General features: G+C 40.3%; 1 protein-coding gene across 4 annotated transcripts in view; it reads left to right on the top strand.

Moving 5' to 3' along the window:
• The first annotated feature begins 2,098 nt into the window (after positions 1 to 2,098).
• LOC145995967 (uncharacterized) overlaps positions 2,099 to 25,663 on the top strand; it is a 62,572-nt gene continuing 39,007 nt past the window's right edge. For 2 of the 4 annotated variants that reach the window (XM_083132054.1, XM_083132051.1), the window contains exon 1: positions 2,322 to 2,583. In XM_083132054.1, the coding sequence (XP_082988180.1) occupies positions 2,504 to 2,583 (80 nt within the window). In that variant the 5' untranslated portion in view covers positions 2,322 to 2,503. Of the gene's footprint in view, positions 2,161 to 2,321; positions 2,584 to 21,356; positions 21,514 to 25,663 lie in introns of those variants that run through there. The other 2 variants (XM_083132052.1, XM_083132053.1) reach the window with 2 other exon arrangements.

Genomic DNA, 25,663 nt, shown 5'->3' with positions numbered 1-25,663 from the left:
GGCAATGACGCTACCACTGCGCCATGGGGGAGCCCCAATAATCATATTTAAATAATAATAATAATACATTACTGACGAAAATTATATTTAATAATTTAACATCCTAAAAATGGCGTACTTGCAATGCAACAAAGACAAACAGAAAGCGGTACAGAGAACACTGTGCCTGGTTGTAGTTCCTTTACTGTTATCATATTAAAATCTGAAGTGCAAGATCAAGAGAAAGGAAAAGAGAAGACAATAAGTGTTTCTTATTCAAGAAAAGAATAAATGGGTAAAAAGGGTCAAGCAAATTATCGTGAATTTTTGCGTAAATGTTTCACATGAGAAATTCTAAAATATTTTTTACTTTTTCCTGGCCCCTTTAGGCGCCCACCCGCCTGTGACGTATTCCTTCAAATTATAACGTTTAACTAGAATTTAAAACCAGATAAAAACATACTGTTTTAATTTTATTGCCCAAAAAAATCATTTTCCATCTATTTTTTACTTTTTTTATTTCATTATTTGTATCAAACCCATGAAACGCGATCAGGCCCCGGGCGGTCGCTCACTTTGCCCACCCCTGCTGCGCCACTGGAAATACGACGTTAAAGTAATGTTCGCCAAAATTGCTCATGGAAAACGAATACAAAATCCTAAATACATGCTGTGTTTTATTTTTAGAAAAACGTACCTCGAATTAATTTAAATCGGTTACATCGAATTTTGTTATTTTTGTACAAATTCACTTTCTGTTCTCTGGGGCCATCTCATGGACGTCCGCTAGATGTTTTCCAGGTAGGAGCAAGCGAGGTATTTTTTTCCAGGGGGAGGGGGTGCAAACGAGGCACATTTTCCTTCATTTATCAACCACATTGCTTCGGTTTGAAGTTTTCATGTTCCTGCACTTTCATTTTCCAGGGGGGGGGGGGCATGGCCCCCTTGTCCCCTCCCTTTCGGACACCCATGTCTGGGGCCAAATAAAGCAAGTTGAAGGGTTTGGAAAATAACCGCGGAATATGTGTACCTACATTTAAGCACCACACCCAATCAACATCTAAGTCTTTGAGGTCAGTGTTTCCAAACGGGAAACACGAAATGTCACTATAATTAATCGAAATTCCTCAAGGCAACAGTCGATTTGATTCAATTTTTGTTATTTAGCGTCGCTTTTCTACAACTTTTGGCTAATCGCAACAATGAGATTGAAATTGATAAAGACACCCATGCCGGAATTCGAACCCGGGTCGAATGTCGTAGCGGATCAAGATAATACTAATTAAAACAGAAATGAAACAAGCAAATTAGATTACTGTGGAGATTTGGCTTTTTGTTCCAAAATGTACACACACACATGTTTTGTTATCGCACTTGCCCTGTTGTAACGTAAGTTCATTGACACAATTCAGGCTTTAAACTCAACAGTGCAAGAACGCACACACTCACACACACATTTTTAATTTCATAATTGTTGGGATTCTTTTGCATCAACCCTTATGGGAGATTGATAGATGATTAGGTATGACACATGAAATTCATTGTTGTTAGATATCCATGTGCACACTCGTCGTAGTTTGTCAACATCAGATTTCTTGCAAATATTCGAACACAAATGCGATGCAAATATTCGCACACAGCAAACTGAACTGCGATTTTAATATATGGCGCGATAAATTGTGGTTTATATCGCATTTCTATCACTTTTGGCTAATCGCGACAAAATTAGTGAATAGACGAACTATGTAATTTAACCTACAGTAGTTTTGCTTTTTTAAATCAAAGAATCGTTACTTTTTCTTTTATTCCACGTTTTACATAAAGCAAATAGAACTCATTGCTTCTAGCGATAATAGACTATAAAGTAAATGCTATTTTAAGTTTTGTTTGGGATTTTCCTCATGTTGGTAACGAAAGCCCTGTGCGCAATTTGTGATTAGTAATGCAGATAAATAATATTTTATCTCTCTTTTTCTTTTGTCTTGTTATGAGTCGCAGGACAGATTTGTCACGAAAGCTGGATCTTTTGCTATCGTACTACTTCCCAACGTAAGGAAAAAAGCAAACACAATAGTACCCCGTGCGAGGCTACAGAAATGCACTTCCGAGCGTGGGTCAAGTGAAAGGCTGTTGGATGGAAAAGGCGGAGAACATAGAACGAAACGGAATTATTCGTGCTTGGTAAGTTGCATAGTGTATGGGAGAGCGAGCGTGGGAGCAAACGAACGCGATTGGCCCTGAGAGCGTGCTGTCCGTAATACATCTGAACCGGTAGCTCCACCTTTTCGAGCTCAACCGTGGATGGAATGTATATGACGTCAATGATATTGTGAGCACCAACTTGGCGTCCTCCATTCGTGTAGAAGTCGTGCTAATATACACTGCCGAAGTTGTTTCATCGACGTGGTACCAACGACAGGAGATTATGATAGGCATGAATGCGTAAGAGTTTGCTCCTTTGCATATATCCAAGTGTCATACGGCGGATATCCAGCCCACAAACTTGCTTTATTTTTGTGCAAAAATGGCCCTCGAAAGTGTGAACGCGATTTCCCTGCCCTCACGCGGGGATAATGAAACACATAAACATGGATATGATAAAAGGTTGAGTACATATTTAACAAACGAAAGCTGCTTTTTTTCCGATAGGGAGCTGCAAATTCAAGATTTTGTTTTTAAGTTCTTTTAATCCACATATTGGCCGGTAATATGCAGGAAGCCATGTGCTGGTGTAAGGTAACAATAATTTTCGGGCCGTCCGTTGAATTCAAATAGGTAAGATGGACGGCTTATTAAGGTATTAATAATGAAAAGTCATAAATTGCATGTGGTGTATGGTACTTCTGTTCATTATCCGAAAGTCTTGAATTTTTTCCCATTATTATTTATTGCATTTGCTCAGGCATCAAAAATTTTCATTTTATTTTTTCTTATAAAAAACTTATTTCAAAGTAACTTTATTTTGCTGGAAATACCTGCTTGCTGATTGTATAATCTCGTGATCATACTAGTTTGCTTACGTAGTTAAACCTCTGCTTAGGTGACCTTACTCGCTCTACACCTCCCCCCACTTTGTCCCCCGATAGGTTATTGTAGTGTTGCAACAATGGTGAAGAGCACTAGTTCTGTGGTGTAGGCTATTCCTCACAATAATAAATAGGGAGGGACATTTTTTCAGTGCAAAACAATAATTTATTCGCAAGGGAATAACTTTGTTTTTACGTAACCGTATTCAATGTTACAATCTGTACGTGGGGGGGGTTTGTGTCTGCGCCTGCGCGTACACTTGTGGAAAATTTTCCGATAGTTTATTGTAATTTACAGTTTGTTTTTTTCTTTGAATTTACGGGTCATAATGCAATCGCTTCCGTATGCAGATGTCTTTCAGAAAAGTGGAATAGTAGGCCTCAATAGGCCTACGTTACGTGACAATTTCTGATTTGTCCACGGGTATGTGACGTCATAACGAAACTAGTTCGATCTGGTCATGTGTACAGAAAGGGACGTCTGCTGCAAGGTTTCCTGTGTCGTATACATACGTTAGCTTGTGTGTGAATGTGAATGTGTGTGTGTATTGAATGGGGAAAAAAATAAATGTGAATATGTTAGGCCGTTGGAAGTAAGCTTTTTTGCACAACACATCAGGAGAGGAGACGGGATGGTATGAATGTAAATGTTTTTCTGTTATCCCCTCTTTTTTTCCTTACGGTAAAGTGGAAGGGGGTTAGCTGGTACTAAGCGGTACCTACACAATATATCAGCGCGTTTGTAGAGAGGGGTGGGGGGAGTGAAAGCTGGCCGAGACAGCTGTTCCTAGAACGAGTTGAAACGGTTTTGGAAAGTGATCGACTCTAGTATCTTTAGCAAGGGAAAGGGGAGTGAGGAGGGGAAATTGGTCACGTGTCTACTTGCAATGATGTATCAGGCAGCTTTACATCTGCCACGTGTATGAAGCAACCAGTAGTAGCCTTGTCAGCATTGTCTTTTTGAAATTCAGCTTGCGTACGTACCTGAGCAAATGACGTATCGATCACGTGATTAATACGCGATAGAAAGCGAGACTTACACCAGCACATTTTCCTGACCAAACATGAAAACAGTGTGATCATTAGTTTTGTTTCCGCAATTGACGATACATTTATTCTTTGTTTTATTTTTTTTTTTGTCATTGCGAAACACGAACACACATTTAAAGTGCAAGTATATTATTTGAATATCATAGGTGTTTAAATTGTTAGGATATTCGAGATCCTTAACGTGGGCATTGTTATTGTTTGGGTGGCCTTATACTGATGACGTCATGTGTTTTCCAATTAAGAATGTGAGGATAGGTTGAACAAAATAAGCCTTTAGTTAAGAAGGTGAGGATTCCTTTTTTACTTATAACCACAAGTATTATCGGTAATTTTAGTATGCGGGAGGGAAATTGCCTTCAGCTTGTTTTTGATTGGTCATGGTTCACTTCCAAACTTTCTTTTTAGTGATTGGGCTACTTTCCCTCCATTCCGCAGCTTTTCTTCCACAATTGTTCCTTTATGAAAGTTTTAGGACTTTGTTTTTCAAGGGGGAAAGGGTGATTTGTAATCGCACGTTTATCGGGCGCGTCACGCATCGATCGTTAACATAGAGGCTACTTGCCTCTTCATATACGATGCTGTTGGTTTAAAACTAATTTCAAACTTAGAGGAATGATTTCTGTGGCGGATTAACGATCTCTGGGAAGGTAGGGTCGATCACAGACTCGTGTGGGTCCTTAATTAGGTTTTGTTAGATAAAGAGAAATGATTGTTGAAGCAATGAGGCGCATGCTTGTTGAGCGGAAGACCCGATTAGAAGAGAGTTGACGGAGCTTGGGTACCGTTCACACAACCCTCCCCTCCACTCAGCAATGTCCGAAGTGGATATGATTGATTTAGTTTATTTTACTTCGCGTTTTGTGCTTCTTGGCTAATTTGCGAAGATGGGGATGAGTGATGAAATGAATGAATGTACATTAACAAACAACCAAGCCCGAGCGGGATTCGAACCCGGGACCCTTGGCGTCGCAGCGCGATGTGCTAACCACTCGGCCACAGGGTCCGGCAACGATGTGGATATGGTTGGGGGAAGATTGTTCAGGCCTTTGATAGGTTCAGACTTGAATAGTTCAACATAGTGGACAGGTTCCTCCACGAGAGGAAGGGGTTCTTACTGTATGACATCCTACTCGTCCCTCAGCAAACACCATAGCGACCAACTCGTTATTCGAGAACCTTACAGTTCGTTGGTCAGGAGGAAGGGGGAGGACTGTACTTTTCATTTTGGAAGGCCAGTTATTTCGCTACTGTCCTTGAGTTTTTGTCCTCATAAATGGTTCAAAAGTAGAAAACCCGTGGTAGCGCCATCGAAGGTACTGTGTTCGAGTCACGACATGTGCATGTAATTATTATTCATTATGATTGTCGCGATGAGCGTAAAAATGGAAGCAGTGGCGTGCTTTAGTAGTCTGCCCTCATTTTGCCATATTTTCCTGCCTTTGACGTTCCTTTATATATGAGTACTGGACCAAGGGGGGTGGGGGTGGGATATGATGTTATGATCTGCACTAACTTCCCTTGGGCACGCCACTGGATATAAGCGACGTTAAATAAGAGGTATACAAAAATAATTAGGGGCTACCTCGGGAAGATAGAGCCCAAAGACTAGTTCACTAGTAGCCAAAATTTAAACACTTGCCAAATGCGTACATTAGGAGCAAATAAAACAAGCAGTAAAACTGGAAAAAGATACTGAACTTATTGTACAGAATTGGCGAATCTGCACATTGCTCGGAAGATCCGGGATAAGCATGGTTCACAATTGCGTAAAGGACAGCCATGGTGGTCTTGTCGGGAGGGCGTCTGACTGCCACGCGGGAGACCCGGGTTCGATTCCTGGAGTTCTTTGTCCCCGCATGAAGCGGCTCTGAGGCTCAGCCCGCCTCAAATCAATGGGTACCGCGGTGCAACCCTGGGGTGTAAAGGCGGCTGGAGCATGGTGCTGATCACATCGCCTCCAAAGTGGCCGAGATCTAGAATGTGCTATATGCGCGGGGGACTTTACCAATTTTGAAAATTGAGGGTAGATGTTCTTTAAACTGTAGAGTTCTTATTGTGAATCCAGTGGACGCTGTCTCGTTGTTTCGTCTATATTTGTAGCTCTGGCCTGAAAGTTGTGGCGCTAGTATCGCATCACGGGAAAATCTGTAGTTTGCTTATTTTTTCCGAGTGCACATAACTTCGCACTAGAGTAATCATGGGGTCCCGGTAAGAACACAGTGGTTCAAATGTTATAAACTGTAAGCCCAGTCCCGATTAATGTGTTTGTGCACAAAATATGTCCGCCCCTGTCCCCCCCTTTGGCGTTGCCATCGTCGTGTTGTGGTTATCTCCCCCAGGGTTGCCAACCATAGAGATATACACCTACATTTGCTGGGGATTCTTCATCAAGGGCCGCAGATGTCCTTGCGGTGTGAATATAACTGAAAATAGAATTTTGATTTAGAATAAGAATTGACGGTGCAGTTTCGTGTACAGGTATTTTGTAAGGAATTTTTGTGTTCTCCCTCAGGGTTGCCAACCGTAGAGATATGCATCTAAATTTGGTGGGATCCAGTTATTTGCCCTTGGTGTGCATATTTCGAATAAAATTGAATTTTGTAAGTTTTGAAAAATATATTACAGAACGACTTCCTTTTTTCGGCAGTCTTGTGTTCTCTTTTCACGATTGTTTTCATCTGGGGGAGGGGGCAATAACCTTCACCGTGTTGCCGCCAGTGGCGTGCCCTCATTTTGCCATCCTTTCCTGCCTTTGACGTTCTTCTTTTAAGGAATACCGGGCCAAACCCTTCCTTGGGCACGCCACAGATTACTTCTGTGTAAAGTAATTTCAACAAAGCCTGTTGCGTGTTTATAATTAAGTCGGAACTATCACGGAACCGGCTAACCCGTTCTCATTTAGAAATGCATTCAAATGCACACGCAGACCATGTTAGAATCCTTAGAATTTCATATAGCGCTTTTTGAGCTCCATGAGTTGCAACACTGTCCGACAGTGGTTGTTCTCGATGATGAGGTGGTTCATAACTAATGTTTTAAAATTGCCCTTACCTCCTCTGATATGTAATTGAAACAAATAAAACTAAATTAAGTGTAAACTTCGATAACACTGCACATGTACGTCACCACCTTTCACCTTTCCACTATTGACTCACTAACTGTTAGCTTCAAGAAGTTAACATTATACCAGCCAGCCATGCGCTTTACACGTGTCCATTGTTGAGTTCCAATGCAATAGAATTTTATTATATGTTTATTACCAGTTAGCAGTTATCAAAACTGATCATAATTTAAATTCGTTTATTATATTGACTTTTAATTATAATGAGGACTGAATGTGTGCTTATTATCACGAAAAAGCCAGAAAAATTGCGTTGTACGTTAAATTAAAGCGAATGAAATAAAGCTATAGTCGGGCCCGTAGCCAGGATTTTATTTCGGGAGGGGCTCATGCAGCCGCCAATGGCGTGCCCAGGATTTTCGAAAGGAGGGGGTTAGGTATATACTTTTTAGTAGTCAGCCCTCATTTTGCCATCTTTTCCTGCATTTGATGTTCTTTTTTTTAGGAATACTGGGCCAAAGGGGGGGGGTTATAACCCCCACCAACCCCCCCCCCCCAATTGGCACGCCACTGGCAGCCGCCATCTAAAGGCGAAAAAATGGGAGGTAGAAGCCCTGAAGATGAATTTCTCAATATATCACAACTTATTATACAAGATGCAGTGTCGTATACTGAGTCAAAGGTGTGGGCTATCTCGCTATGTCACAAAGTCCTAGGCTATGAGTAGAAATCAGGTTGCCAACTCGTAAGAAATCAGGTTGCCAACTCGTAAGAAATCAGGTTGCCAACTCGTAAGAAATCAGGTTGCCAACTCGTAAGAAATCAGGTTGCCAACTCATAGGAAATCAGGTTGCCAACTCATAGGAAATCAGGTTGCCAACTCATAGGAAATCAGGTTGCCAACTCATAGGAAATCAGGTTGCCAACTCATAAGAAATCAGGTTGCCAACTCCAGAATCGGCATCATCATTTCACTGATATGAATAATTTTATTTACAATTTCTGATCGATTTTCCTCCTGTATTTTATTCTCTAGACTTCAGGCTTCGCACATAGCCTAGCTAGCCTAGAATTTACGCTCCTGACAAGACGTATAATCCTGCTAAGGCTGTAAAGTTAGTTACCACGATTTCGGACTGGCTACGTGCCTGGCTATAGTGAACATGGTTACGAAATTTCTTGTCTATTAGCTAAGCACTGCCAGGTATTGAAACTTCCGGGGGTGACCTTTTTTCTATTTATGGAGGGGATTTCCACCTCTTCCCCCTTCCCGGGTCATACCCTGAATTCATCACTACTTATCTGCGGATTTAGCTTCTTCCAGCTCATTAGTACAGCTATTATTTAAACAACAGTGATAAATAGCTTCCCCAAGACCAGTTCCTTTTCGCCAATGACTAACATTCCCACCAATTTCTAAAACCGGAATTTCCTGTGCATGTTTATTTAAGAAAGGCCGGGGGAATGAATCATGGTGCAGTGAAGGCTATTGGAGGTATTCTGTTAGTATTTTGACTGATTTAGTCACTGCATAACACCGATACTCTTAGAAATGTATGCCTCCTCGATGGCGCAGTGGTAGCGTCGTCGCTTTGTAATCAAGGGTCACGGGTTCGATACCTGTAGGTCCAGTCCCGATTAACCTTACTCTGCATAAAGTGGACTTAAAACACCAACTCAATCAATCAATCTTAGAAATATAGGCCCATTCAGTAATACGGAGCGCCAGGATTTTGGCCAAAAAAGGCATCTTAGGCATTCACTTTCAATATTGTAAATAATGAAAGACTCCCAAATCCCAATTGTCTCATACAAAATTTGATAGTTCCATAACATTGACGGTTGCAATTTCATAATGTGTGCACAGGATTGTAGAATTGCATTTTTTTTATTCAAAGGTAATTTTCAAAACTGAAAAAATGAAAAAAAAATATCTGTTCTAACCTCAAAGTTTTACAGTGTATAAGATTGCGCGGGTCGGGATTCGAACCTGAAATCGTCGATATCGGGATTGTTGATTTGGTTTATTTATTTCGCTTATCTGCCACTTCTGGCCAATCGCGTTCTAGATGAGTGATAAATATGATGAAGGTACGCTCACAAAGAATACCCAAACCTGGGACCCCCAGGCGTCGTAGACAGTATGGAGATTGTAGGTCGAGGGACAGACTTTCTCTCGAGGCATGCGAGGATGAACTATTTCTAGTTTCCACCTACTAGGCTCGGCACATTGAAGATGACATCAATGGAGCGATCGCTCTATATTCTCATTTTTATTGAATATTTATTTCTTAAGTTCTAATCGTCAAAAGGAGGGGAAACCTATTCCTGTGCTCCCTGAAGCCCTCATGTAGCGGCAAATCTAAACAAAAGGGCACAAGGCCACTTTTCTTACTTGTAATATTATTTGTCCCCCTTTTGAGACGCTTAGGCAGTAATAACTGAAATATACGCTTATAAGCAGTATAGCATTGACATTTAATTACACTGAAACTCGCTTTTCTGACCCTTTTGGCTAATCGCGAAGATGAGGCTGAGTGATGAAATTAATGAAGAGAAAGCAAGAACACTCATGCCCAGGCTGGGATTCGAAGCCGGAACCCCTGGCGTCGTAGCGCCCTGTCCTAACAATTCCGCCACTTCTGTACTGAAGCAAGGAACAAAATTAGCATTCGGGGAAATATCCAGGCTGTTGTAATACAAAATAAGATTCACTTTCTCAATATATGGTGCACGAATAGACGAACCCTTGCATTACTAAGGGAGAGTGTCAGTGCCGTGCACGGACATTTGATAGGAGCGATTGTAATTTCTTTGTTTTCCTTGGTTCTCATCTTTTCACGAAAAAAAATAGGAGGGAGGGGTATAACCTCACCAACATACGCAGTGGGCACGCGACAGAGTTGAATGTACTTTGCTCCCTCATGGTATACTGCTGCCACTGTCGCCATATCCAGGGTTCGGTCCCAAATGAATAAATCTGCCGGCCTCCATGTCGGAGTGGTTAGAACAGCGCGCTATGACGCCGGGATTGGCATGGGAAATGGGTGTTCTTTGTGAATGTTCTTTCAATCATATCATCACTCTTACTCATCGTGTCGATTAGCAAAAGTGACAGAAAAGCGACACTAAATAACAAAAATCAAACCATACCAGATGGAGGAGATACATTGCACAGTGGTTTCGGCTCCTACTTTAAACTGTAGGTCCAGTCCCGACTAGCCTATCACCGCATAAAGTGGACTTAAACTTTCCTGCTTTTCGTGTATTTGTGACCTGTAATTCAGATAGTCCTATAGTGAGTCCAGGGTTTTATGAAAACTGCGTTGAAAACTTGTTGCAAGAAAAAACACTGAAGTAACTAATCAAATATGTAGCACCTGCCACGTGGCCAGAATGTCATCGAAAATTTCACAATTGTTCCCGTCTTGTTTACAGAATACCTGCCAGATGTATTGAATTTTGTGTGGAATACTAAAAAAATCACATCACTACTTTTGCATTATTTCGTGACTTAGTATGCATGAAAATATGTCTAGTATGTAATTTTATCCACTTTTACGCAATGGAACTGAACTTGTATTGTGGCAACACTGGTCTGAATATTGCATCATTTCCGGTCGTTTTGGCATGCACTCATCGTCGTAGCTGACAATCGTTGCCTTCATATGAGGAGGTGGGTGGGACACATTCGTCAGGGCACGTAGCCAGTATCGACTCCTTTACTATGCCCAGTGGCGTGCCCGAGATGGGTTGGTGGGGCACATTACCTCCGCCTTTGGCTCAGTATTCCTAAGACAAGAACGTCAAAGGCAGGAAAGAATTGCAAATTGAGGGCAGATTACTAAGAAAATGTATACGTAACCACCCTTATCGAAAATCCTGGCTACAGCAGGATACTTTACGTATATTTATTTTAGTAGTCAACCCTCATTTTGCGATCTTTTCCGGACTTTGACGTTTTTTAATTTTTTTATAAGGAATACTAGTGGAAAGGAGGCTTACGATCCCCACCAACCCTCCTTGAGCACGCCACTGTTTGAACATGAGACCTACAGAAAGAGTGGATCAATAGAGCAGTTTGCCAAGGCTAGTTGAGAGCTACAGGACTGAAACATGTTTTCATACTTTTATTTTTTCTTCGTTAATGCCCATTTCTTTCGAGTCACCCTGTACTTGGTCCAGTTCAAAATTATTGTCTGCACAGTGGCGGATTCAGAAGTTACAGTTGGGACCTCACCTCACTGAGAATCAATTTTAACCTACACTTGCTCTGTTTTATACATAGTCTGGCCATATATACTGTTCTGCACTATTTTGTGAATAAATTGAATATGGTTTCAGATTTTAAAATGTTCTTTTAATATGTTACACTTGCTTATATTCCACGCAAATAGCACCAACCAGTTTTGAAAATGTACACTTTTCGCCTTCACACAGGCTCGAAGTCTCCCTGGCCAGGAATCTATCTTTCTTCTTTCCTTCTTTTTATCTTTCCTTTATCACTCTCCCTCTTCCTCCCCCTTTTCTCCCTCTCTCCTCTCTCTCTCTCGCTCCGGAAGGAAAGAGAGAGAATTTCCTTTCTCTTTCTCTCTCTCTCTCTCTCTCTCTCTCTCTCTCCCATCTATCCTTATTTCCCTTTCTCTCTCTTTTTCTTTCCTTTTCTCTTTTCTTTCTCTCTCTCTCCTTCTTTCCCCTTCTCTTTTTCTTTATCTCTCTCTTTCTCCCCTTCCCACCCCCACCCCTAGGGGTGCCAGGGGTAGAGAGAGAGGGGGGACAGCGAGAGGAGGATAGGGGAGAGAGGATGACCGAAAGAAAGAGAAAGAAGAATAAGAAAAGAAGAATATTGCGGCACGGATAGTCTTGATGGGAAAGTCCACCCCTTCTGCTATCAAGCAGCGCTTTTAACTTTCAATTGTAGGGTGCCTCTTCTTGCAGACAGTCCCCTCTAGCTCTGGGCACAGTTTGTAGTCCAAGGTACTGAGATCATGGCTATCAGATGGCCAATCAAAAATGGAGATTAAATCGAGTAAACTGGTCTCCAGTCACCGTCGCGTCATCCTTGCCTTATGAACTGGGGCAGAATATTTCTTTAACATCCAGGTTTCATTGTTTGGTTCAACAGTGTTACGAGAGCGTCTAGGACACTTTCCACATACATTTTCGCACGGCTTTTAAGTCCGTTTCTCAAAAATTAGGCCTGGTGGAACTCTCATAGCTCACCCCCTACCAAACCGTGACTGAGGAGCATTTTTGATTTTTGGAAACTCTCTCACAAACTCGTCGAGAGTTTGAAGCATACATCCTTTCATTTAGGCGGTTGAAACTCTATTCAGTGGTGAACAATTTCTTATCAGTGAAGAGAACCCTGCAATGTCCATTGGCAGGGGGCGTCTCGATTTCAGTTCCCTCTGCTTCTTCAATTGTGTCGTAAGGAAATTTCCAGTACTCCACCGGTAAGCTCCAATTCCAAGGTCTTCATTAAGTACCCTGAACATTGATTGTTGTGAAATGTTCAGCTCCTGAGCCATTCTCACTTGCTTCCGGATGGGATTTCGGCGGATACGAGCCAGCATTGCTTGAACAGCTGCAGCTGTTCATACGGTGTGAAGTCGACCAACTCTTGGGCGATCTTTCATGCTATAGTGCTAGTCTTGAACTTATCACCAGTTCGGCATTTTTGACAGAACCCCAGAGGAAGCCAACCGGGCCCGTATCTGGTTTCAAACCACCACCTGTTTTTCTGTAAAGCGATGTTGCCACTTTTGCCTGCAGTGTTTCGACATCCATTCATTCACTACCAGGTTATACTCCCAAGGTCTTTATATTGTATAAAAAAAATAGCAAAACACAATAACACAACCTAGCAAAGACAGAGAACCACAACCTCGCGTTTAGAAATCTAAAGAAACAGAATTAGCAACATCTCATTTAGTCCACGTGGACTTCACGGGAGCTGTCATTTCTTGCACGAACGCTATTGGTGGGAAAGGTTTCAGGGGACGATTTATTGGACTCCACGTGGACCTGACATGTGGTTGTTAGGGGGAAAACTGATCGGAACTTTCTTTGATGTAAAGTGAGGTTGGAATCAGGACGAGGAATAAGTCTCGGTGAATCTCTGGATTGTCTAATACACAAACATTTTGCTGATCTTCGGGATTTTTAGGTGCTGGAAAACCTCTGTGAGTGACTTCCCAACCATATGCAGAGCAATTACGGCTACTCTGTTTTCATATTCGCCCCACTCCATGCTAAGCACAAGAAGATACACGCTTGCTCTTTTCCAGCTGAACTTCAGCACAAGCATGGTTCATAAGCCTGACTAACGGATGTACAGTCCAAGCCGAAAGTTTGTAACAGTATTTATGGGGGGGGGGGGGGGGTCGGCGGCTAGAACTTGTTGCGAAGCAAAAATAGTTGAGGAAAATTTTATAAATTACAAAAACGGAACTCCTATCTACGTAAGCTTGTAATGGCAGAAATATACATGTAAATAGGTTAGGCAGGAAATGTTTGGGCTGCTGTTTCCATGTATTTCCATTCCTAAGGCTGTCGCTAGCCACTCGTGCAAAACTTCCCCCTGACTTTCGAAGATGGTAAAAGCTATAACGAAATATGAGAACTAACCTGCTGCAACCCCCCCCCCCCCCACCTACAAAAAATTCTGGCGATACGTAAGAATCCTAATTAGAAATTACCAATATGCATTCAGACATTTCACAATCTATTTGCTATTTCTAATGCTCACATTTACATTCAAGTGCCTTTGTCTGTCGCGCATGCGTGATATCCAATCAACTTCGCGTACAGTTAAATGTATTGATGACGTCACTTTTCAGCTGGGCTTTTCGATGTCGTCGTGTAAAAGAGCTTGTGCAGTGACTGCCTGCAACGTCATCATTGACTTCAGCTACAGTTCATTTGTACTGCTGTGTCAACCGCGTGGAAAATTGCAGTACAATGGAGACGAAGACAAGGAAATGGGAAGAAGCGGACGTGGCCTTCGTTAAAAATACTCTCAGCATTTGCCTGGGAAGGACTCTGCAAGCCTACTCACCGAACCATCGGTAATGGTTATGTGGATGATGCACACCTCCTTGTATTTGTATTTTTATTTTCTAGCGTCGCTTTCGTCACGTTTGGTTAATCGCGAGAATGAGGATGATTAGATGAAGTCTGTGAAGAGACATCCGCAAGAACACTCATCCCCAGGTCGGGACTTCGGTGGCGAGAACGAAGGGGTACAAAATTCAACTTTCACACATACACACATTAGTTACCCCTTTTCAATGCAAAATGTCATGAAGGCACATTGGGGTACACTATTTCGGCCATTTTGGAAGGTGCAGTGGTCAGCACCACGCTCCGCCCGCCTTTACCCCCTCCCCGTGGCTGTCACCAGGTACCCACCCATTTCTTAAAGGCTGGGTGAATCCCAGAGCATAGCGTAACTGCCGGGGTACGGAGCCCCTTAACTTACAATCGGTAATTCTCATTGTATAGTCACCTGCAATAAAAAGGGGACACCTAGATCCTGAAATACTCGTTTCCCTGCAAGGCGTCATGCGTTTTGCCTAACTCTACGGCGGTGGTAGAAGTTGTCATTGGAAATTTACTATTACAATCTACTCATTGCCGTAGAGTTAGACAACACACATAGCGCCTCACAGGCAACTAGTGTCCCATTTCTTTTGCCGGTGACTGTACATCGGAAGTTGTTATTTCACGTATACTTATCACTTAGACCTCCCAGAAAAATAAACTTCTATTTACGCTAAGATCAAATGTAGTGTACCAAAATACTATGTAAATTAGCATTTTGACTCTGGGGATAAGTTACGTGAAATTCCAAAAATACAAACTCTTATACTTAAAATCCATTGCAGAATTCTGAAATCCTTCTCTGATCTAGGACTACAACGCAAACGTATTCTAGGGCCTCCACGATGGCGCAGTGGTATCATCGTCGCCTTGTAATCAAGGGGTCCCGGGTTCGATACCCGGTGGAGGCACAAGTGGTTCGGATCCCACTTTAAACTGTAGGTCCAGTCCCGATTAGCCTTACTGTGCATAAAGTGGACTTAAAACAACAAATCCATCAATCAATCAAACGTATTCTAAATACTTCAGTAGCAATCAAATATAGTTCACATATACTTCTAAGTTCTAATTGATTAACGTTAACGTTTTGTGAAACAAATGTAAATTCATTGAAGCATAAACACAAGACAATTGTTATTCAATTACTGGTTACAAATTGATAAGTTGGTATGTAAATCATAAAGTTTGATATTTGTATAAATATAAAAATCACCATTTCAGATATAGAAGATATTTGCGATAACGTTTTTTTACTACGTAATAACACGGAAGATACATTTCTTCACTAAGACTAGGACATAACAGGCTTCACATTTGGCAAAAGGCTCCTCGCCTCTACCTAGAGCCCCAGACGCCTGCTTTTCCCTACAGGGCGGACATTGGTGGCAAGTTCAAGTGCGGAAGCTGCGATTTTAATTCATCTGATCCGGCGAATTTGATGTCTGGGTGCAACCTGATGGGTGACGTGGTTAAACTTTTGCTTGGCGCGTGGGGTGAATACCAGGGCTGATACTTCACGGGAATTATTATTAATAATAGCAATAACCAAAGAAAAACTTTATAAGAAGAAGAAAAATACACATTAGTCACTCTTTGTTCTGGCAGCGCGGATCCAATGGTAGGTCGAAAGCGGCGATAGCCGCTTCAAACTGTCAGGTTTTTGAACGTTCAAATGTTCTGTCTTTTATCACGAAGTTTACAAAAGCTAGAGAACACTTTTTAACGTTTGGTTTAAGCCTACTGTGTACTCAGGATAGGCTAATCAGAACTGGACCTTCAGTTTATGTAAATTTTGATTCGAACCCCTGTGCAATATGCCGCGAGGTGTACGAATCACACACCCCGTGATCAAATAGGTTTTTGCTTCTTTATTCACTGACCGTCCAGTTTACAATAGCAATGGGAGGAATTATGATAACGACATACAGTAATACGGTGAAAGTCAGGTTGGTTCCCGTTTAGAGTAGGCCTACTACACGTATATATTGTTTATATAAAAGTGTAAGTGTAGTTTAGTCGTGATTGTCGGTGAGATGAAGTAACGGACGGGCCGAAATTCGTCCCTCCCAACAGCAATTTTTGGATCCGCCACTGTTTGTTGGGCGACGATATCGAAGCAGAGAAGAACGGAGATGTAAGTTTGTGCGCGTTTCACCAGCATTTCAAGGTCACTTCGGTGCTACGAATAAGCAACTTCCCCTCCCCCGCCTCTTCCATGTCTGCGTGCAAAGGATGAAGAGTTTTATGTCCATAGTCGCGGGACCATGGTCTTTTCTTGGCAACTTCTTTCAATTCATCGAGGTCACCTTGGAGGCCAAGAACGTTCAGTTGCCCTGGGTTAACAATATCGTGGGCCCTATTGTATACAATTTCAGTTGTAACTTATCTACCAAGTTATGTAACCACATTTCAAATATCTAATTTTATTTCATTCCGTGGCCCTTTCAGCAAAAGGGCGACCCCCCCACCTGAGATTAATGAGTTAATGTAATTCGAATGGTGAAATTGTATCGATATTTTACAAGAAAAAAAATATTGTTTTCTGTGACTTACAAGCCGTAAGTTACAGCAAGTATTATTATTATTATTATATTTTACAGTACCCTTCGGGACTTAAAACCATGGATGAGAGGTACCATGAAGGACAGTAGATTAAGCGGTCTCTGACTCTTGATTGACATCTGTGCATTGTGAAAAAGTACAAAAATACAAACTACTGTTCATCAACAAAGTGATAGATATTTTTTGAAAGGTAGCAAGGCGAATCCAGTTTCTAACTAAATCAGGGGTGCCCATCCCCCCAAAGCCCATGACGCACTCCCCCCGTTTATGCCGAATTAATTACTCAAGTTATTTTTGTGAGACAAAATTTGTGGAAAATATAATACCAGAGGTGCAACCACGAATTTTGTCTGGGGAGGAAGGGGCAAGTACCAGAATAAACGTACCAATAATAATATAACATTAATAATGGCTTTATTATTATTATTACGGCTACTACCAGTAGTAGTAGTAAGAAAGACGTTATTATCCTCATAAATTACGCAAAGAGGGGGTTAGAAGTCTGTGCTAAAGCATTTGCTTGGAATAACTATATGAAACATTTTTCAAAACCCTCAATTTCACATTAGGTAATAATGGAAAACAAGCACACAAACTGTATTTTTCAATGGCAGAAAATGAATGATAAATGCATTCCGAAGATACATGTGTAACTTTCACGCACAACATATGCTTTACACATATGTGACATAAAATAGAAAATACATATTCAACAAGCTAACACTAAATTGTGCACGTATTGAAAGCTTATTGAATCTACAAATATACAACACATATTAAATACATTACATTACAGAAAAGAAGTAGAATGCGAGCGAAGCGAGCAAGAAAATTTTTAGATCCAATTTTTTCAATTGAAAACAATATTGATTTAATAGGGTGCAAATAATTTCACTGGACGCTATGGCATTCTCTCTTTTACAACTTTTCTTAGATCACTCGGCGCCCATGGCCGACTCCCGCCGCCCCTAACTAAAGTTCTGAACTTGACGAAAACGAGAAAAGCAGATAATGCGAGCGAAGTAAGCAAGAAAATTTTACAAAATGTATTTTTATTTGCATAAAATTTGAAATCCAAGAGGGTGCTCCCTCTCTCTCCTCTGTGCTCCGCTGCAGGTGCCCTTGGCCGTCAATGTTTGTCCCCCTTGCTACCCTAGAATTGACTTCCGTCGAAAGGAGGGGGGGGGGGCAATGATCCCGTGCCACCCCTATGGTGGGGGCACCCCTGTGGGGGCACCCCTGTGGGGGCACCCCTGAAATGAATAGTAGTCTAAACTTGCCAAAGTATTTTCAATCCAATTTGAATTTTATAATTTGCAAAGTAGTAGTAGTAGTAACTAATAATAATATTAATAATAATAATAATAATAATAATAAGAGTTTCTATGACTTTGCCCCCCCCCCCCCCGAGAGAAAATCGATTCTAAAGGCATAAGAGGTAGCGTTTTATTTCAACCCTATCGCCGCGATCACCCACAGGTAGATAGAACCGCCTTTAGCGGTTCAAGTTCGTACAAGTTTGTCTCCCCAGACCACACACTCCTCGATTGCATTCAAGTTGTGCAGTACTTGCACAAATTTTAATAGGCGAATTGTTTCGTCGCATTTTTCTTGCGTGTTTTGAATAATTGTAAAGTGGGATCCATGAGTATTACCGAGCAAATTGTCCATCACAATGTTCGTGCGCTTAATTTGATCCAATAAGAGCTTCAAGAATTAAAAGAAAACTCAAAACAAGCTGTTGACAACTTCTGCACCAGCATGCATACAAATCAATCGCTTAAAAACACGTTGGGTGTAAAAGAAAAAAATAATGAAAATAGTCATGGACAATTTGCACAGTAATACTCATGGATCCCACTGTGCGAGTACTGGTGGTGTTGCGGAGATTGTCAGTTGTTTTGTCAATTGAACCTCTCGTTGCTTTGCGTTTTTTTTGTGTGTTGTATTTTTCCCGTTTGATGGCGCTCATTGTACACTCGGCCTCAGCACTTTAGCATTTCGTTTCTATATACAGTGTATTTGCAAAAGATACAATTCAACCTTGCTTCAAGATTGCTTGAAAGCCATATTTCTACACTTTCGTGCAATATATTTTTAATTCTTATTAATGAATATGAAAAAGCTTGAAACCCTGTGTACAAAGAGTGAAAGATATGTGTAACAATATACACTGTATAAAACACACTTTATTACTAAATTAGTTGATCCTGTATGTACAGAGGTATGCACAAGTATTGCTCGGCATATTGGCCATGATTATTTTCAGTAATTTTTCTCTTGCATTTTACGTGTTTTTATGGAAAGTAATTTTCACATATGCTGATGCACAGGTAGTCTGTCAGCAGCTTATTTAGCGCTTTGATTCAATGCTTGAAGCTCTCATTGAGTAAAGCAATGTCCATGGTTATGGACAATTTGCTTTAATACTTATGCATCCCACTGTACGAATTTTGGCTAATTACGACGATGAAGATTAGATGAAAGTGATGAAGTTACACTCACCAAGGAACACTCATGCTACAACAATAAAAGTTTCATATCTTTATAGATTTTAGTGTGCTGAACTCCAAAATTACATTATTTTTTGTTGAATCTCTCATCCTTTCCTGTTATACAGGGAAATTTTACTGAAACACCACACAAATGTTGCATTGTCACAATCAAGGTAACCCTGAGAAAAGTTAATCGTTACCCGATACTGCTTAAAAGTAGATAAATGACACACTCAACACACTTTTGTTTATAATAAGTCGCGAAATAATGTAAAATTAGCATTTTGCGTGATTTATATTAGTGTTTCTTGTAGATTTCACCACAAAAGGGAAAGTAATTTTCTGCTATGCGAGTTTAATGCTTTTGTTAAGTTTGGCAAAAAGCATTTTGTAGTATTCACGATTAATATACACAGTGACAGGTGCATTCATAGGCGTAACTTGACCGGGGCAAAGGGGGCACTCGCTACGGTATCAATTCAGCCATAAAAATAACGATAAATTTTGTTTCTTAATTCTTGCTTATAACTATTTGGGATATATTGGAAACGCTATTCCGTATCGGCGACGGAAGACATGTCTAGAGCTAATTCAAATCTGCTTTGACCCAGATCTATCGATTTCTGGGCCGTTGCCAAGGGAACGTAGCTTTAGGTCGATCCCACGTAGACAGGCTTCCCAGTTGCAGAACGTTGCCAGGAAAAACTCTTTATTTTACTAAAGTGCTTTTAATTTAGAATCACTTTTGACATGACTCAAAAATTATTTGTACGCATCGCAATTATTTTGAAGGTAGCTTATCATGCATAACAAGCGCTTGCAGTTTTGTACAACTTTGCAAAAGGCTTTTTTCTCAAATGATGTGGCTTGCGTAAAACTAAGAAACCTGGTGTTCTAGGCCCCATGAGAAAAAGTTGTAGTTTGCTGTTAACGTAGTTGCATACAAGGCGTAACTAGCCGCTCCCTCCAAATTTTCAGCTTTTTTAAAGTTACCAAGTTGATTATACTTTTGCGAAATCAGGTTCAGAAGGTTAACAAATGTAACGGTTATTTAGCAAATGACCTTGAATGCTATTTTTATGAGATGGAAAACCTTTCGATTCTGCCTCCCCAAAGTTAAGCCCCAAGTGCAATTCTGCTACCCCTCGCTAAATTAGGTCCCAATGTATCGAAGGGTTGGTGATTATATTCATTTGCATTTCGCATACACACACATAGAGTATATGGCAAATTTGCAGGTTGTAAAGACGTACTAGGCGTACACTTAATGTTTTGAAGTACATATTTTTAAAAACAATTTCACAATGCTGATCATTTTAACAACGTAATATTTATTGATAAGAAATCCGAGATGACTCACCTGTATACTATCTTCTTCACAGTAAGAATTCATTTCAAGATATTTCACAGTTGCGGAGCATACATTCACATAGTTTGTGTATAATTTGAAAGATCACACAAGAAAACAACCTGCAGAACTTACTCCGAAACAAGAAGTAATAACAATAGCGAAAGAATAAAGAATGGAATAAACATAAAAGTAACAAAACAGATATGTAATTGCCTATATGTAAATGAAACGAAAATAACGAATAAGTATGTAGGTATATGGTAAAAATCAGTTGATGCATCTCTTGATTTTCGAACTCCCAAGTTTATTCCACATACTTTAGAGAGAGAGACAGAGCAGATATCCCAGTATTTTTTTATTTATTTCCTCAATGAGTCCCCCAATAACTAAAATTTAGATAGGATATATATTAACAACAATACATAGTTCTGTGGTTCGAAGGATCATAAGTTTATTTTCTTAATTGTTTTGAAAAATGCAGCTATTCGCAAAATGACACATGCGATTAAAGATGGCCGTGCACATGCCCTTCAATCTATCCACAGGCATGACGTCGGATCTTGAGTTGCGTCAGACCTTGTTATTCGGGCGCTATCTAATCTCATTTGTAACGTTCAGTTTAGCTTTCTTTTGTTTTGAATTAAACAAGGTAGACATTTTGCCTTGGAGATATGTTACCTGCTTAGTGGAAAGAAATATAATTTGCCTCAATTGACAAACAGGCTGTGTATCGAATATTAATTTGCTTTTCTAACGTTAGAAGGACTCCCGTAGATTACATTGAATCTGAATTCCACAGACAAAAACCAGTACAAGAGTACAAAAAAGCGCTAAACTTTTTCGCGGACAGTTTTCGCATAACTCAATGATGCTAATGAACTGTTAGTGAGTAAAGGTTTACATAAATTGATGTTAAATATTAGGATGTCCAGCGATTTCAACTTCACGGAAAAAGTTTATTAAGAACCTATCAAGTTTCATTGTTAGATTCTTTGTCACTACATACTCAAATGTAACATTCAGCCTAGGAAAGTTTGAACCTAATTCGAAACGCATGTGAAGTTACAGTCGTTGAACAATAGTCTATACGGCATTAGATTATCAGATAATTATATACGTATATATATTACTATATAGTTCTTCAATGTTAAATACACTGAAGTAACTTCTTAATAATTTATTGTTCTTCGTAAAAATTGTGTATGTAATGATTACTACGCCTATAGCCCCCTCCCCTTCATAATATCACGTGAGAATGTAACTTGCGTATACAATACCCGGAAAAAGTGTGTTATACTGTGTGGGGCCAAACTATTTATTTTTTAATAACATAAACACCATGAGAATCGATAGAAACTAGTGAGCGCTACAATTTCAGGAATCTCGAGCGAACATAAACAACTATAGTTTTACTGGATTGTTATTAAATATTCAGTATATTCAGCAATATTTTCTCTTCTTCCTATAACGACCTGTCCATTTTTGTTTCTCGTTATTACTCGTAGGGGACTCTGTATCTCTTTTAGCACCTGTTACATCGCAGAAACACACAATATGCAGAAATATGGAAGAGAGACGATCAGTTTGGGCTCAAATGATGATTTTCGTGCACAGTGTTTCAAATCTAACTCTCGTGGTGTCAAAGCTGGCTTTTTTTTTTTTTTTTGCTCGCAGTTTCTTAGCGAAGGCAGGGTACGTCAAATTATCACATTCGCATACAGCTTCCAGTTTTTGTTAAAGAAAACTATATATATGGCGTGTTCGTTATTTCTGCTCATATTCAAATAATGCGAAATATTGCTACATTGCATTTGGAAGCTGTAATCAAGGCAAGTGCATAGTTAACTTAATGGATAACGTGAAAGTGCAACCTTTTCTGTTCGTTACTCTTCTGCATTCAAAAGGTTTGTTTGAAAAGATGGAACTGTATAGTTTTGACAAGTTTAAGAAATTCACTCAGTGGCGTGCTCAGGATTTTCTAAAGGAGAGGAGGGGTTACGTATATATACTTTTTCAGTAGTCTGTCCTAATTTTGCCATCTTTTCCTGACTTTGACTTTTTTATGGATACTGGGCTAAAAGGGGGGGGGGTTATGCCCCTCAACCTCCCCGTCTTTTAGACGAAATTTGTGGGAATGCTGCTGTGTAGACCAATTATGTGCAGTTTCATAATTTAAGTGTTCGGAAATTTGTGGGGAACCTAAATCGAAGAAAAGTGTTGTCGAGAACTATTTGAATGCTAAATATGTCTAACTCCCGCCTAGAAAGCAGAGCCGAAAAAATAATTGCACAAACTGCTTCTCAGAGGCCATTAACACAGACACTGCCCTAGCATAAACTTTTCTCCCCTTGTGTCCCCTCCACATCGCCGCGGTTAACCGATTGGTACATATGTACAGTCACCGGCAATAATAATGGGACACCTACATCCTGAAATACTCGTTTCCCTCCAATGCGTTGTGTGTTGCCTAACTTTACGGCGGTGGTAGAATTTGCCATTGAAAATTTCCTATTAAAATCCACCCACACAACACCTTGAAGGGAAGCGACGTGTCCCATTTTTATTGTCGGTGAGTGTACATATAAGCAGTGTTAATTGACCATCCAATCGGCACAATTGATGTTAAGCTTTGTGTATTGGGTTTGAAAGATGCAAGAAGCCCTGTGTGCTGTTTATTTTATTTGAGTGTCAGATGTTTCCATGCAAAAACTTGTGTGCAAGAATAAACACACATGCAGAGAGACACGTGTAGTATTACCTACCTGTGGATAGGTATATCTCTCGCTCCACACGAGACGCAACGCAGCTCTCGTCGTAACACGCTGTGTTACTGGTTTGCATATGTCGTCCTTCCGACCCTGAAATGGCACGTTCTTTAAGAAGTCAATAAAGGGAAATCGAATCAATCGCTATATGTGTGTGTATGAGCTACTCCCCGCCCACTTGGCTGAATATTTTATTGCGTACACTTTCGTATTCCAAACAGACGCGCCCCCAAGATCGAGGTAGGTGTCATCATTAGACTGAATTGCTGTCTTCATCGGTTTTACAGGCGCAGTGATGATGTAATAAAAATTGTCCACCACCATACTCATGTGTCGAGTTCTGTCTTGTCTGGAGATCAGTGTGCGAATTTAGTAGTCGGTCCTAATTGTACCATCTTTTCGTGCCTTTTACTTTTTTTTTTGGGCACACCATTGCCGGGGGACACCCCACAAAAAAGTTTACCACCGACATAAGAAAATTATTTTCATCTCCGCCAGGGATGTTTATTTCCCCCTCAAAGAAAATGGAAAGCATATGTTAGGTAGTTTACCATTTCTTAAGTATGAACAAACACATTAGAAATTTGGCCAAGTTGTCGGTGTTACTCGTTCGATAGTTCTTTTTGTACATGAGTTTGGATATTCCGAGAAAGTAAACATACTAAGTGTTCGTAAATTACGTGTCAATGTTATAAGATTTAATGATCTACGTTAGAACCAATGTTCTAAATTACTTACAACCACAAATTTAGTTTACTGACTGTTTACGTCGTTTTTCTGCCATTTTTGGCTAATCGCGACGACGAGGATGAGTGATCACATGATGCATTACACATGCTGAAGGAACACAAACACCATTCCCAGACTGGGATTCGAACCCGGGACCTGTGGCGTCGTAGCGTGCCCCTCCGTCACTTAACGACTGGTAACATATACAAATTTGCATACCCTAAAATAAAATACCTACCTCCCGAAATGCAATTGCAAATGCGCCACTGAGAGAGCATTCACCCCCGCCCCCAATGCAAAAAGCTTAATTTGTACAGTGCTCGAGATGCATAATGTTAATCAGTGGCGGATTAACTAATGACACCTGGGAGGGTCGATTTTCCCGCGGAAGGCCATTCTGACCAATATTTACATATTTTTTACGTAGACAATATATATCACCACAAGTGGTCTATAAGCAGTAACATACACAGGTTGAAGAAGGATTCCGCATAAGGAAAGGATGTTTATTATTTTCTTCATTCAGTACTATATCTTTCAGTTCTCGTGATAAACCTAACGATATAAAGATACGACGAAAAGTGGGGAAACGAAGAAACAAATAGCTTTTCTCTAGTCTAAACCTATTGAGTCAGAAAATGAAAAAAAAAAAATACTTGCATAAAATATTAAGGTCGTTACTTATTTAATTTTGATTTGAAATGTAGATAATCAACAGAACACCTCAATGCAGAATTATGAATAATAATAGTGATGATAATTGACATTCGGTATTGCAATATTTACAAAATATCCATAATAACCATCCATAATGTTTTACACGAAAGAAATAAAATATAGCTTACATATATAATACTGAGATACGAATAAAATATAGATTAGATATAATTAATGCAAAACCTAGGCATTTGAGAGGAGCTATCGCCCCCGCGGATCCACACCTGAATCTAAGCAACATAAATTACTGTGAATGAAATAAAGCGCGCCACTGCACAGACGTTTCAGGGTTGCGGAAGTCATTGGATCATCGAAACATATTTCATTGTGGTCAGAGAACATGCCGTTGGTGTAAAATGTCCCAGATCCCAAGTTTTTAATCTCTCGCTCGACTGCAATGACGTCATCAAATTGACGATCATGACGAAACTTATGGTTCTGAAGCCTGTTACTTTATTACTGTTATTTATATTTCATGGCATCTTATATTCAGCCAACTTGGCTGTTAGAACTCTCATTATGAAGAAATTAAAGAAGATCTATTTTATGATATATGGCCGCCAGATTCTAAGAGTAAAACCTTTCAGCCATGTTTGTAATCAAGCTCTATGTTTTGGAGGCCTCAAAATTCAGAGGCACCAAAAATAGTGTCAGACTAGTTCATGAAATATATATAGTTGTCTTTTTGACAATTACATATATACAGAGTGATCCAAAAGTCGGACACTATGGGACAAACCCGTTATTAGGGCAGATAGCGAAGAAGGGAATCACAATCTAACGTGTTTGAATTTTTAACGTAGAATGAATGCACCGTTGAGGCT

The sequence above is a fragment of the Lepisma saccharinum genome, chromosome 12 (genome assembly GCF_977018435.1).
Source record: "Lepisma saccharinum chromosome 12, izLepSacc3.1, whole genome shotgun sequence".
NCBI classification, from domain to species: domain Eukaryota; kingdom Metazoa; phylum Arthropoda; class Insecta; order Zygentoma; family Lepismatidae; genus Lepisma; species Lepisma saccharinum.
Note: the sequence above shows the minus strand (reverse complement) of the source record. Positions and strands in the feature narration are given on the sequence as shown.